The sequence below is a fragment of the Aspergillus aculeatinus genome (genome assembly GCF_003184765.1).
Source record: "Aspergillus aculeatinus CBS 121060 unplaced genomic scaffold BO66scaffold_71, whole genome shotgun sequence".
In the NCBI taxonomy this organism is placed as follows: Eukaryota; Fungi; Ascomycota; class Eurotiomycetes; order Eurotiales; family Aspergillaceae; genus Aspergillus; species Aspergillus aculeatinus.
In genome coordinates this window covers 154,717-165,240 of record NW_020291540.1, presented here as the reverse complement: position 1 = coordinate 165,240, position 10,524 = coordinate 154,717, and the positions used below count along the sequence as shown (strand labels likewise).

General features: G+C 55.0%; 5 protein-coding genes across 5 annotated transcripts; 3 read left to right on the top strand and 2 right to left on the bottom strand.

The window, feature by feature from the left end:
* Positions 1-498: 498 nt before the first annotated feature.
* Positions 499-2,918, top strand: BO66DRAFT_443582 (pentatricopeptide repeat protein; the record flags this gene model as incomplete). The annotated part of the gene is made up of 2 exons (XM_025651519.1): positions 499-655; positions 757-2,918. The coding sequence occupies 2 exons, from the start codon at positions 499-501 to the stop codon at positions 2,916-2,918; spliced, it is 2,319 nt and encodes a 772-aa protein (XP_025498761.1).
* A 361-nt stretch (positions 2,919-3,279) lies between these two features.
* On the bottom strand, positions 3,280-3,752 carry BO66DRAFT_415570 (protein kish; the record flags this gene model as incomplete). The annotated part of the gene is made up of 4 exons (XM_025649541.1): positions 3,280-3,303; positions 3,385-3,466; positions 3,565-3,674; positions 3,750-3,752. The coding sequence occupies 4 exons, from the start codon at positions 3,750-3,752 to the stop codon at positions 3,280-3,282; spliced, it is 219 nt and encodes a 72-aa protein (XP_025498760.1).
* Positions 3,753-4,003: 251 nt separating this feature from the next.
* Positions 4,004-5,350, top strand: BO66DRAFT_475479 (putative transcription initiation factor TFIID subunit 13; the record flags this gene model as incomplete). Its single annotated transcript, XM_025653242.1, has 2 exons — positions 4,004-4,529; positions 4,616-5,350. The coding sequence occupies 2 exons, from the start codon at positions 4,004-4,006 to the stop codon at positions 5,149-5,151; spliced, it is 1,062 nt and encodes a 353-aa protein (XP_025498759.1). The 3' UTR covers positions 5,152-5,350.
* A 773-nt stretch (positions 5,351-6,123) lies between these two features.
* Positions 6,124-7,529, bottom strand: BO66DRAFT_229298 (eukaryotic translation initiation factor 3 subunit F). Its single transcript, XM_025642748.1, has 3 exons — positions 7,287-7,529; positions 6,502-7,214; positions 6,124-6,434 (listed from the first exon to the last, which is right to left on the bottom strand). Exons 1-3 carry the CDS (start codon positions 7,389-7,391, stop codon positions 6,215-6,217), a joined length of 1,038 nt encoding a protein of 345 aa, XP_025498758.1. The 5' UTR covers positions 7,392-7,529; the 3' UTR covers positions 6,124-6,214.
* Positions 7,530-7,711: 182 nt separating this feature from the next.
* BO66DRAFT_360198 (UTP25 family protein) lies at positions 7,712-10,316 on the top strand. Its single transcript, XM_025644995.1, has 5 exons — positions 7,712-7,885; positions 7,946-8,322; positions 8,380-8,576; positions 8,643-9,220; positions 9,305-10,316. The coding sequence occupies exons 1-5, from the start codon at positions 7,776-7,778 to the stop codon at positions 10,215-10,217; spliced, it is 2,175 nt and encodes a 724-aa protein (XP_025498757.1). The 5' UTR covers positions 7,712-7,775; the 3' UTR covers positions 10,218-10,316.
* The last annotated feature ends 208 nt before the right edge of the window (positions 10,317-10,524 follow it).

Sequence of the window (10,524 nt, the reverse complement as noted above, 5' to 3'; positions counted from 1 at the left end):
GGGCGACGGAGAAAGCTGCGAATGACCAGGTCGAGGGGGGGGGAATGTGGATTGCCCAGTAGCGTAGCTAAGAATGAGCAAAGACAAGGGTGGAATAATATATGTTTCTGCCTTTTCACACCCTCGCAATCTCAGGAAGCTTCTCAATATCTGGAATAGAGCTTGGCCAAAGCGGTGGTGGCACAAATTAAATTGAGGTAGTAGTAGTACTAAGTAACTGGTTGCGCTTCAGTAGAACTGATTGTCGGCAGTGATTTGCGCGCGCCACAGCCCAGGATCTCCTCAGCCACACTTTATCCGCGCCGGAGCAAAATCGGGCCCTTTCTTTCCCCGGGTTCGCCGCGAGAAAGAAGTTATGCAATATTTGCCCAGTCACCCCCTCCCCTGTCGCTGAATCCCAACGGGCTTTACTGTGGTCTTTTGCTCAGCTGGTCCATGCAAATCCAGAAACCGAGCACTGAATGTCATTCAGTCCGCATCGCTTCTTGCGCCCCCGCAATGGTGCTGGGCTGCCTTCCTATGCACTGCAGCCCCGACTCCGCCCCGGATATTGGTGTCGCCAGAGAGAAGGATTTCAGCATACTAGATGGCACACCCATGATGCGACGCCCACGAGCAAACAAATATCGACGGAGCCTGACCCGATACTACACGAGTCAGCACCTCCCACCGAGCCCAGTGGTCTTGTAAACCACAGTCTTGACCGATCCCGAAGCAAAGCGCAGTCTTCGTCCTCTGCTCATACCGTTTTACCAGAATCTGAACGTGATTTCTTCGACGATTCATCTTTTCCGCAGCCTAAGCCACTCCAGGTCTTGGATGCTTGCGATCCCTGGAGCGATTATTCGGCTTTGCGCACTCCCGACTTCCACAACGAGGGCAGTCGCCGACTTCGACACAATGCACTCGTGGTGAATGGTGGCACTATCAGCTACCGAGAGAGAATGGTGGGTGAGGAGGCATTCCACGCGGATGAAAAAATACGAAGTTCATCTTTTTTCGTCGGTTCACCTAGGCTTCGGAGGTGGAAGGTTGCCCGCAATGAGCTGTTCAAAGCTAAATACTTTGATCGGCCAGTGGCACGGGAGGACCTTGTCGAGGAGTTTCACATGCACAAAGCTGACAAGGAGCTACTGGCGATACTGCAGAGTGAGGATTTCGACAAATTCCGCGAGGAGTGGGAATTTAAAGACATGGCCATCAAAGGTGAGCACTGGATGAGGCTGTCACTCTGGCTTATAGCAAACTCCCCGGAGCTTGCTTTGAAGTTTCTCTATATAACCTGCCAAGGCGAGAAGAGGCCGCTGCATGTCATGGTCTGCGAATGCCTGCTTTTCTTGCGAAACTATCCAGATTTACTTTCCACCTGGACTTGGGAGGGGAAGACCTTTGCCGACATCCTCGCTGCTTGCTTAGATCCAGAACACTGGCCAATTGTCTATGCATCACAGAAAGGTATCCGTTTCTTCATCATGGGAGCAGATGACGAACAAGTTCTTCGAGCCTGGAAGCTCGTCCACGAACGACAGGTGTACACGTCTGCTGAAACCTATCTTGCTTACGCGGCTCGCTTCACCAAGATGAAGAATGTCGATTTGGCCCTCGCAGCTTTGGATCATGTACGCCAGATTGGACAGGTTGGCCTGGAGATGACTTCCCAGCCAGTCAAGTCCCACGGCTGTCTGCTGTTGCTGCTCGACTCTGTCGAGGATGGCCCCAACGGGCGCAATTTTCGCATCCTTCCCAAGCTCCTCGAGATGGGCATGCGTCCTGACTTGGAGATGATGGATCTCATTCTAAGAAACTGTTACAGGACAGGGGATGAAGAACTTGGTCGCGATATGTTGAATCACATGCAGAGCCAAGGCTATCCGTTGACGACCTATACCTATGTCACGCTATTGTCCGATGCCACCCGGCGACTGGACCGATATGAGATTGATCGGCTCCGGGATGAAATCGACATGGAGGGAGAGGACATCCGGACCAACAAGTTTGTCCAGTCCAAATTGTTCCACGCGTACTTCTGTCTCAATGTGAAAGATCAGGCGAATCGGCCTTCGGACATAGACAACAGGCACGCATTTCGCACTCTGCTGAAGATGTACAATGAGATGTACGACATTGTACCTTTGAAGAAGCTTGGGATTGTTCCGCAATATTATCAACCGCCAACTACCGAACGAACCACGGTGAGAACCTCGCCTGACGCCGTACCTCTCTTCCTCATGATTGCATCGTACCTTCGGTGCAACAAGCATGTCTCTGTCACTGCGCATGTCTACGAACGCTTTATCGAGCTCTTAGAGAAAGAGGACCCAGTCATCTCTTCTCTCGCTAGGACGGATCACACTTGGCACGAGTTTATGCATGCATGGCGTAATGACGTCCGAGGATTGCGTCCTTCGATCCGCCTTGTCGATACCATGCAGCGTCTTAGCAACGAAGGCAGTGTCAGCCCGAACAAGCCACACTTCCGGCCGAAGCCGACAGTCTACATCTGGACGACGTTAATATCTGCGTTCCTTTGGAACAAAGAACCGCGGGCGGCAGAGCACGTGATCGAGATGATGAAGAAGAGCAAGTTCAAGTTCAACCAGATCTTCTGGACCACCTTGATCGACGGCTATGCTCGGAACAAGGACATTCTCAAGGTCGCTGAAACCATCCGAGCGATGGAGAGTGATGGCTATGAAATGGACGCGTTCTGCATCAAGGCGCTGCGCCACATTCAGGATCCGGAGCGACTGTGGGAGGCTGTGGAGGAGCTCGACAAGGAGACCGACGAGCAAGTAGACCGAACCACGTTCGAGTCCCTCACCAAGAAATCGCGTCTTGACGAGATTCAGGATGACCAGGGTGACCCAGACTGGCTGCTCGACCAGGGTCTTCAACGCTTGAAGGCCAAACAGGCTTGAAGGCCTCATCCCAAGCAGGCGCGGAATTAAGATACCCCCACTTTTTTTTCTTTTGGAGCAACTCGGATTGATTCTTCAGCATAGCTGGTGTACATGGGAGGGAGAGCATGGCGGTTGTTACATAGAGCGTTTTGCGGCGTCCAGACAGGCACAGGATATTCTTCGTGGAGTAAAGTCACATTTCTTCGATATCATGTACATATCCATCACTTCTAGAATTCAAGAAGAAACCATCAAGCTTCATGCTACACAAACGGCATGGTGAGAGTGAAAAACTTCAAATTAACGCCACTGGCTGATGTAAAGGACAGTATATTACCATGCGATTTCCTGAACCCATGAGAAAAGCAAGACACCTCGATCAGCCGCCGAAGAAGATGGAAACCTAGAAGATCAAGAACCATCAGCATCTGGAACTCGACTTGAGGGGCTGTCCCTCTTGTCATTCGAGTGAATGGGCACTTACAGCCATCACCACGCAGCAAATACTGACGTAGGGACTCAGCCGTTCACCGATGCGAGCACATTTCCAGAAGATACCGAAGAAGCTACAGGCAGGCGTCAGAAAAGTTTCGTCCGGTGAATGAGAGGAAAGGGTGCCATTTGGTGAGACCCTGCTGATAGCAACCAACAACACAACACATACCCATTCTGATTCCGATCCATGATTCCCGGCATGATCGAGTGGGCGTAGGTGCTCGTACAGATGATAAGCAGGAAGACCAGCAGAAGTGACTGGAAATTGAAGAGAGCCGACTGAGTTTACAGAAACAAGTCAGCATCACTATTTGTGAAAGATCCTTCAATCGCACTGCGCTGCCTCTCACTTACCATCTTGACAAAGGGACCGAACCAGCTGCCTGGCCTCCTGTTCTTGTTGTTTCTTCAAATGCAAGCTCGCAAGGAAGGGGCCTTCTTTTCTTCCGAGAAACCTCACTGCAAACACAGGGTTTCTGCTGGAAGTCTTTCTCAAGGACTTTATACCTTCAAAGAACACACAGTAGTTGGCTTCACCAGCTCGTCGTCGTTATCGTCATCATCGATCGATCATCCTTCGACGGCGGAGGGGGATTCATTCTGCCAGCATGTCGTCCGGAAGTTACCGCCACCGCCTTACGGGGACGAGGCCCGCGCTCCGCTATGCGCCGTCGCCGCGGGTCCGTCCTACAGCCCGTGTTACCTGGACTACTCCTACTACAACAAGACCTTCATCACAACCACAGCAACAACCACAACAACAACAACCATCATCATCCTCTGCACCGCAGGCCACACCCCCGCGCGCTGCTCAGCCCCCCCCTTCCACCCGGACGGTCTCGTCCGGCCCTCCCCGCCAGCGCAGCACAGGCCATGTGTCGAGTAATCTCGCCCCTCCTTGGCCTTGGAACCCCGAAGAAACAGACCTGATTCACGCCGGCTATCGACCCGCGTACCCTCCTCCTTCTGCTGCTCCCAAACTCGACGCCTCAACCGAACCAGCACGAGCATCAACATCAGCACCAAACCCGCAAACCACAACTAAGCTCAAACCCAAACCCACCCCCAAGAAAATGGCCGAACCTCGAGCCCGTGCCGCCCGGCACAAAGGGCAGATGAACTTCGCCTCGGAGCGTACGTTGCTTGCCTTCCAGATACTGCCCCCCCCCTCAAAAACAAACCCCCTTCGAGAAGATAACTAATAGCAGAGAAAAAAACAGTCCGCCTCCTCCTCCTGGCCTACGGCGACCCAAGCCCCCACCCTTCCTTCCCCTCCGAACCCCTCCCAGAAACCGTCCGCGTCCTCGACGAGATCGTCACCGACTTCGTGCTGGAGATGTGCCACGGCGCCGCGCAGTACGCGAGCTACTCGCGCCGCCAGAAGATCAAAGTGGACGACTTCCGGTTCGCGCTGCGCCGGGACCCCAACAAGCTCGGCCGCGTGCAGGAGCTGCTGCGCATGGAGCGCGAGCTGAAGGAGGCGCGGAAGGCGTTCGATCAGAATGATGATCAGGTTGGGAATCTGAAGGATGCGGCCGCCGCCGCCGCGGCGAAGAAGGGTGCAGGCGGTGGTGGTGCTGCTGCTGCGGCGGTGGGGGCCGGGGACGAGGATTTCGGGGCGGCGGAGAGTGTGGATGGGAGGAAGAGTAAAGGAAAAGGGAAGAGGAGTGCCGCTGCCAGAAGGGACTCGGATGTCACCGAGGAGGGTAGTGTGACGGCTGGGGTGGCGAAGAAGAGGAAGGTGGGTGGTGGTTGAAAGTCTGCGTTTCATTCGTTTCTTGGCTGGCTATGTTTGTTACATGGCGTTCTCGGGGTTTTTTCTTATGTCGCGGGGTGGGCTGGCTATCAGGATTGCATTGTGCATCGGGTGTATTTATATAAAGTGATTTCCCATCATTCAGTTATCATTGACAGTGGGGGGCGTTGATAATGAGAAACCATACACTGAAAGTTTCAACACGCATTGTTGTTTTCGCATCCAAAGTTCAAGAATATATCTCTACTCTTACGATAAGCCCGCCGATCTCGAACTAAACCTTCGGGACTATCTTATCAGTTGCACCGCAACCCCAGTCAATTCCTCACACTAGCCAGCTCTCGACATTGCAAAGGCCCTAGGACTCCGTACACCTTCTCTACTCCGTCCGGATGGAAGTTGATAAAACATGCATGCAATAGTTCCTCTACCCTAAAAGCAAATTCTATTTTCTCTCGGCTCGCTGCATAAAGTACTCCTTTTTTTGTCCTCTTCCTTCCCATGAGCGGGTTGCTTTTTCCAATCATTCCGAACAAAAGCCAGACGGACTCCCAAGACGCCGTGCTCTTTCTCTTCTACTCACTTTTGTTGTCAGCTTTGCAGGTCCCGTTGGCTAGGGGCCCGGAATTTAGTTGGCTGGATGCGACTGACAAGCACGGAACTATCCTCTCCGAGCTGGAGCTGGAGCCGAAAGAGGGCACAGTTTGGCAGCAGACAGATATCCCAGGCAAGATCAAACGAAAGAGATTCTCCAGGGGCAGGGGGTAAGTATGTGTGGATGTGGGGAGCGTTGTATGTATAGAAAGTGCTGGTATCGCGGCCTGAGCCTTCGCAAGCTGAAGCGCAATACCAAGCAAGCCAGAAACTCAAACTGACCAACATGCAAATTGCGGAAGATTCATGGAAACCGTTAATGGGATCAATATGCACGGAGAAAAGACCAAGTCGAGACAAAGAAAAGATATGAGAAAAATGTGGGTGGGACGGTGGTTGATGAGAGAAAAAAATGGAAGGTATCGTTTTTCTTTTGTCTTTAAATCAGAACCCTATCATAATATCCTCTTTACGCGCGAGCCTCCTCGCCGCTCCGCTCTTGAGTCCGCTGCTGACCACCACGGCCTCCCTTGCCGCCCCGCTGTCCGCCGCGCTGGGCGCCGGACTCGCCGCTGCCCTCGCCGCCCAGGGTCAGCTGTGCGGTGGCTAGCCGGTTGGACAGCTCCATCTGCGTGCGGATAGTGTTGGCCAAGTACGACACAACCAGGACGTCCTGGATGTGGTTGTTGCTGCAGGGATTGGGTTAGTTTTTGATGCTTTGTTTGGTGTACTGGGGCAGACAGGAAGAAAACTTACAAGTCACGCTCAATGTCGGCGGGTTCGACCTTAGGAGCCAAGGCGAGCGTGTTGAGGAGGTACTGACCCATGGCGGTGGAGGCGGGGGCCTCCTCGTCGATCACGGACTCGACATAGCGGGAAACGCGGTCGATCATACCGAGAACCTCCTCGATGGCGCGCTCGAGGGCCTCGATGTCGGTGAAGATGTTGGCGGAGCGCTCCTCGGCATCCCGGGCAGCGGCAATGGCCTCGAGACCGCTCTTCTCGGCCTCGCCGTAACGGATCTCATAGGGAACGGGGATGAAGGCAGCGCTGTCGGCAGCACGCTCAGCGGTCACGCCGACGGGGGCAGAGATGTAGGCGCGGGTCTCGATGTCCTTGCCGGCCTCGGTGGAGACGGTCAAGTGAACGGCGGGGTGAGGCCACGTGCCGTCGCCCTGGCCGCTGTAGAAATTTTGGATCAAGGCCGAGAAGGTGTTGAGCTCGGACGAGGTGGCGTACCAACCCACGAGGACCTCCTTGGGGTTGGCCTTCAGGTGCAGGGCGAGCATCTGCTTCTGGTATTCCATATCCACCTCAACCTGGTCTGTCGTCTCGGTGTGGCCCACGGCGAAGGTGCTGCGGATCTCGACTTCGGTGCCATCCTCGGACCTGGTTCCCAGAAGAGTACCGATGACACGCTCCTGGTCGGCATTGCGACGGAGAGAGTGGTCCAGGATGGAGAACAGAGCCTAGCAGCAACCATCAATCAAATTGCTCCCGGGTGAAAGAACTTCAACAAAGCAAGCTCAAGCTCGACCTACCTGAGGCTGAATAACAACATTCACAGGGGCGGTCGTCGGTGCAGACCCCACTGCCACGGGACCCAGAGGGCGGGCGAGATGGACGAAGGAATCGGTGTCAGCCATGATGGAAGTGAGGGGGAGAGAGAGAGAGAGAGCAAAGGTGGTAATGTAATTGGAAGGAGGGGAGGAGGTTAAGATGGCTGATTCACACAGCAGTCGGAGATCTCTCTGTTTGGTCTCCGGGGTGGGGTTGTGATGGTGGCTCTTCTGGGGAGGGAGGATTAAATCTTCTCTTTCCGCCTCTGGGCTGCGGCGGACGGAGGTTCTGCTGCGAGCCTCAAATTGTGTGTGCGCAAAGGGAATTTCGCGCTAAGATAAGATAAGCACCGCCGCCCAGATTCAACCCGCCTTGTGAAAAAAAGAGTTTCTGGTCGGGTTTCCCGTCTGTTCACTAGCTACAAATTTACCGGTCAGTTCGCATTCAGTTAATTTCTGCAACAATCCAGAATGGCTCCTCCTCGTGGTAGAGGTAGAGCTCCTAGAGGGCGCGGAAAGCGCACCCGTGGCGGCGTTAGTCGCAGAGATGCCTTCCAAGCATCCCGAGTCGATGAGATCCAGTGAGCGCTCCATCATATTCGCGTCTAACACAAGTCACGCCAGCTGACCGACTGTGGCAGGTCGGAAGCCTCGTCTGACAGTGAGGATGGCTCATTCGACGAGCCTATGGAGGATGCCGTGGCCGACGAAGAACTCTTGGACCAGGACTCGTCCGATAGCGAAGAGGAAGCGGACCAGAAGGGACATTCCTATAACGAGTTGTTGCAACTACTGAACGCCGGCAACGACGCCAATGGCCCCGCTCGCAAGAAGCGAAAGACCGATCACCGAAAAGCCGAGGTTAAAGAGGTGACCCGCGATGACGCAGAAGAGGACGAGGATGAGGCTTTGTTGAGAGAGGACGATCTAGAGCAACAAGCACCGTCGGACGCCGAGGACGAAGACAACCAGCCCGAAGAAGAGGCAGAGTTACAAGCAGACAGTGATGATGAAGATGGTAGGAAGATCTGGACAATCTTCAATAATCGGGACATAGCCCGCTGATGCGCAGCAGATAATGATCCTTTCGACACCCACTTCAACGCCCTCAAAGAAGAGGACTTGAACAAGAGGATTAAGGCCATTGAGGAGAAAAAGTGGAAGAGTACCAAGAAGGAACTTGCCGAGGGGCTGAAGTTTGTGCGCTCCATTCCTGATACGGGCGACGATGCATCCTTGTTGGCCGCAATGAAGAGCATCTCGAGCGTCAAGGTAGGCCAAATTGCACCCAGTCTCCACACGACCAGACGGAAGTCTAACACACATCGTTGCTCTTAGCTCAAGAAGAAGCTCAAGGCTCCTGCGACGGAACATATCTCCAAGATCGATGGCGATGCTCAACATCTTGCCCCCTACGTTTTCGACTACCAGGATGTCCTTTATGGCGCTCGCACGGCAGACAACGCAGCTCACCTGCGAGATCTCCTGGCTCTGCATGCGACGAATCATGTATTGAAGACGCGTGACCGCGTCCTCAAGAACAACGCTCGCGTGGCCAAGGAACAAGACTCCGACCTGGACGTCCGGGATCAAGGTTTCACCCGGCCCAAGGTGCTGTACCTGCTGCCCACCAAGCAAGCCTGTGTGCGGGCGGTGGACGCCATCACGCGGTTCTTCCAGCCCGAGCAACAGGAGAACCGGAAGCGACTTCTCGACACCTTCTCGTCTGCTGACGACAAGTCCTGGGAGAACAAGCCGGACGACTTCCGCGACCTGTTCGGCGGCAACGACGATGACATGTTCCGCCTGGGTCTCAAATTCACGCGCAAGACCGTGAAGTACTTTGCTCAATTCTACACATCCGACATGATTCTTGCCAGTCCGCTCGGTCTGCGCACAATCATGGACCAAGCCGAGTAAGCAACTTTCTTCCTCGCTGACCCTCACTCTTCCCCCCCCTGAGAACGTGACCGAATAGCTTACTGACCCCCCTCCCCCAGTGCGAAGAAGCGTGATCACGATTTCCTGTCCTCGATCGAAGTTGTCATCATCGACCACGCGGACGGCCTGCTCATGCAGAACTGGGATCACGTCGACTACATCCTCAAGCATCTGAACCTGCAGCCGCGGGAGGCGCACGGCTGCGACTTCAGCCGGGTGCGGACGTGGTACCTGGACAACCAGGCGCGGCACGTCCGGCAGATGATCATGCTGTCCTCGTTCCTGACGCCGGAGATGAACGCGGCGTTCTCGACGCAGATGCAGAACGTCTTCGGCCGGGTGAAGGTCAGCCCGGTCTACGCGGGCGCCATCGGGGAACTGGCGCTCCCCGTGCCCGTGCGGCAGACCTTCTCGCGCTTCGACAGCCTCTCGCCGGCCAAGGACCCGGACGCGCGGTTCAAGCACTTCACGACGACCGTGCTGTCGTCGCTGGTGCGCGACCTCAGCAAGAACGGCGGCGGCGGCGGCACGCTGATCTTCATCCCCTCGTACCTGGACTTCGTGCGCGTGCGCAACTACTTCGCCACCTCGACGCAGACGACCCACGTCTCCTTCGGCGCCATCAGCGAGTACACGGACGTGCGCGAGGGCACGCGCGCCCGCACCCACTTCGTGCAGGGCCGCCACTCGGTCCTGCTGTACACCGAGCGCATCCACCACTTCCGCCGCTACCAGCTCCGCGGCGTCAAGCGCATCATCATGTACGGGGTGCCCGAGAACCCGACCTTCTACGCCGAGATCGTGGGCTTCCTGGGCCTGGACCCCGCGCAGGCCGCCGAGGCCGCCCAGGGCGGCGGCGTCCGCGCCCTGTTCTCCAAGTGGGATGCCCTGAAGCTGGAGCGGATCGTCGGGACGAAGCGCCTCGGCAACATGATGCGCGAGAAGGGTGGGGATACTTTCACCTTCATGTAGATAGATAGGTCTAGGTCTGCAGCTTCAAGCTGTATGTATTAGTACCGGTAGTGTTAACTACTGGTTCGGAGAGAAGTCCGACATCGTTACCGTCTCAGCAACGGCCATAATCCTCCAGCCAGCCCCTGCAGTGCAGGGGGGGTCTGGTACGTCTATTGTTCTCTTTCCCTAAAATCAATTCTTCATTCATAATTACCCAGATAACAGCTACGTACTTCATGTATAATCTCAGCATCTTTGTTCATGCGGACCCGCAAAATGTCAAGATCAGCGTGCCAATCCCCAATCCACTTTTCCACAGGAAAAA

Bases quoted from the DNA above. Each gene is read 5' to 3' on its own strand.
- BO66DRAFT_229298 (XM_025642748.1), bottom strand. From the start codon at position 7,391: ATGGCTGACACCGATTCCTTCGTCCATCTCGCCCGCCCTCTGGGTCCC. The intron at 7,215-7,286 runs GTAGGTCGAGCT...GGTTGCTGCTAG, and splicing joins ATGTTGTTATTCAGCCTCAG to GCTCTGTTCTCCATCCTGGA. The intron at 6,435-6,501 runs GTAAGTTTTCTT...CAATCCCTGCAG, and splicing joins GCCGACATTGAGCGTGACTT to CAACAACCACATCCAGGACG.
- BO66DRAFT_360198 (XM_025644995.1), top strand. From the start codon at position 7,776: ATGGCTCCTCCTCGTGGTAGAGGTAGAGCTCCTAGAGGGCGCGGAAAG. The intron at 7,886-7,945 runs GTGAGCGCTCCA...CGACTGTGGCAG, and splicing joins TCCCGAGTCGATGAGATCCA to GTCGGAAGCCTCGTCTGACA. The intron at 8,577-8,642 runs GTAGGCCAAATT...CGTTGCTCTTAG, and splicing joins AGAGCATCTCGAGCGTCAAG to CTCAAGAAGAAGCTCAAGGC.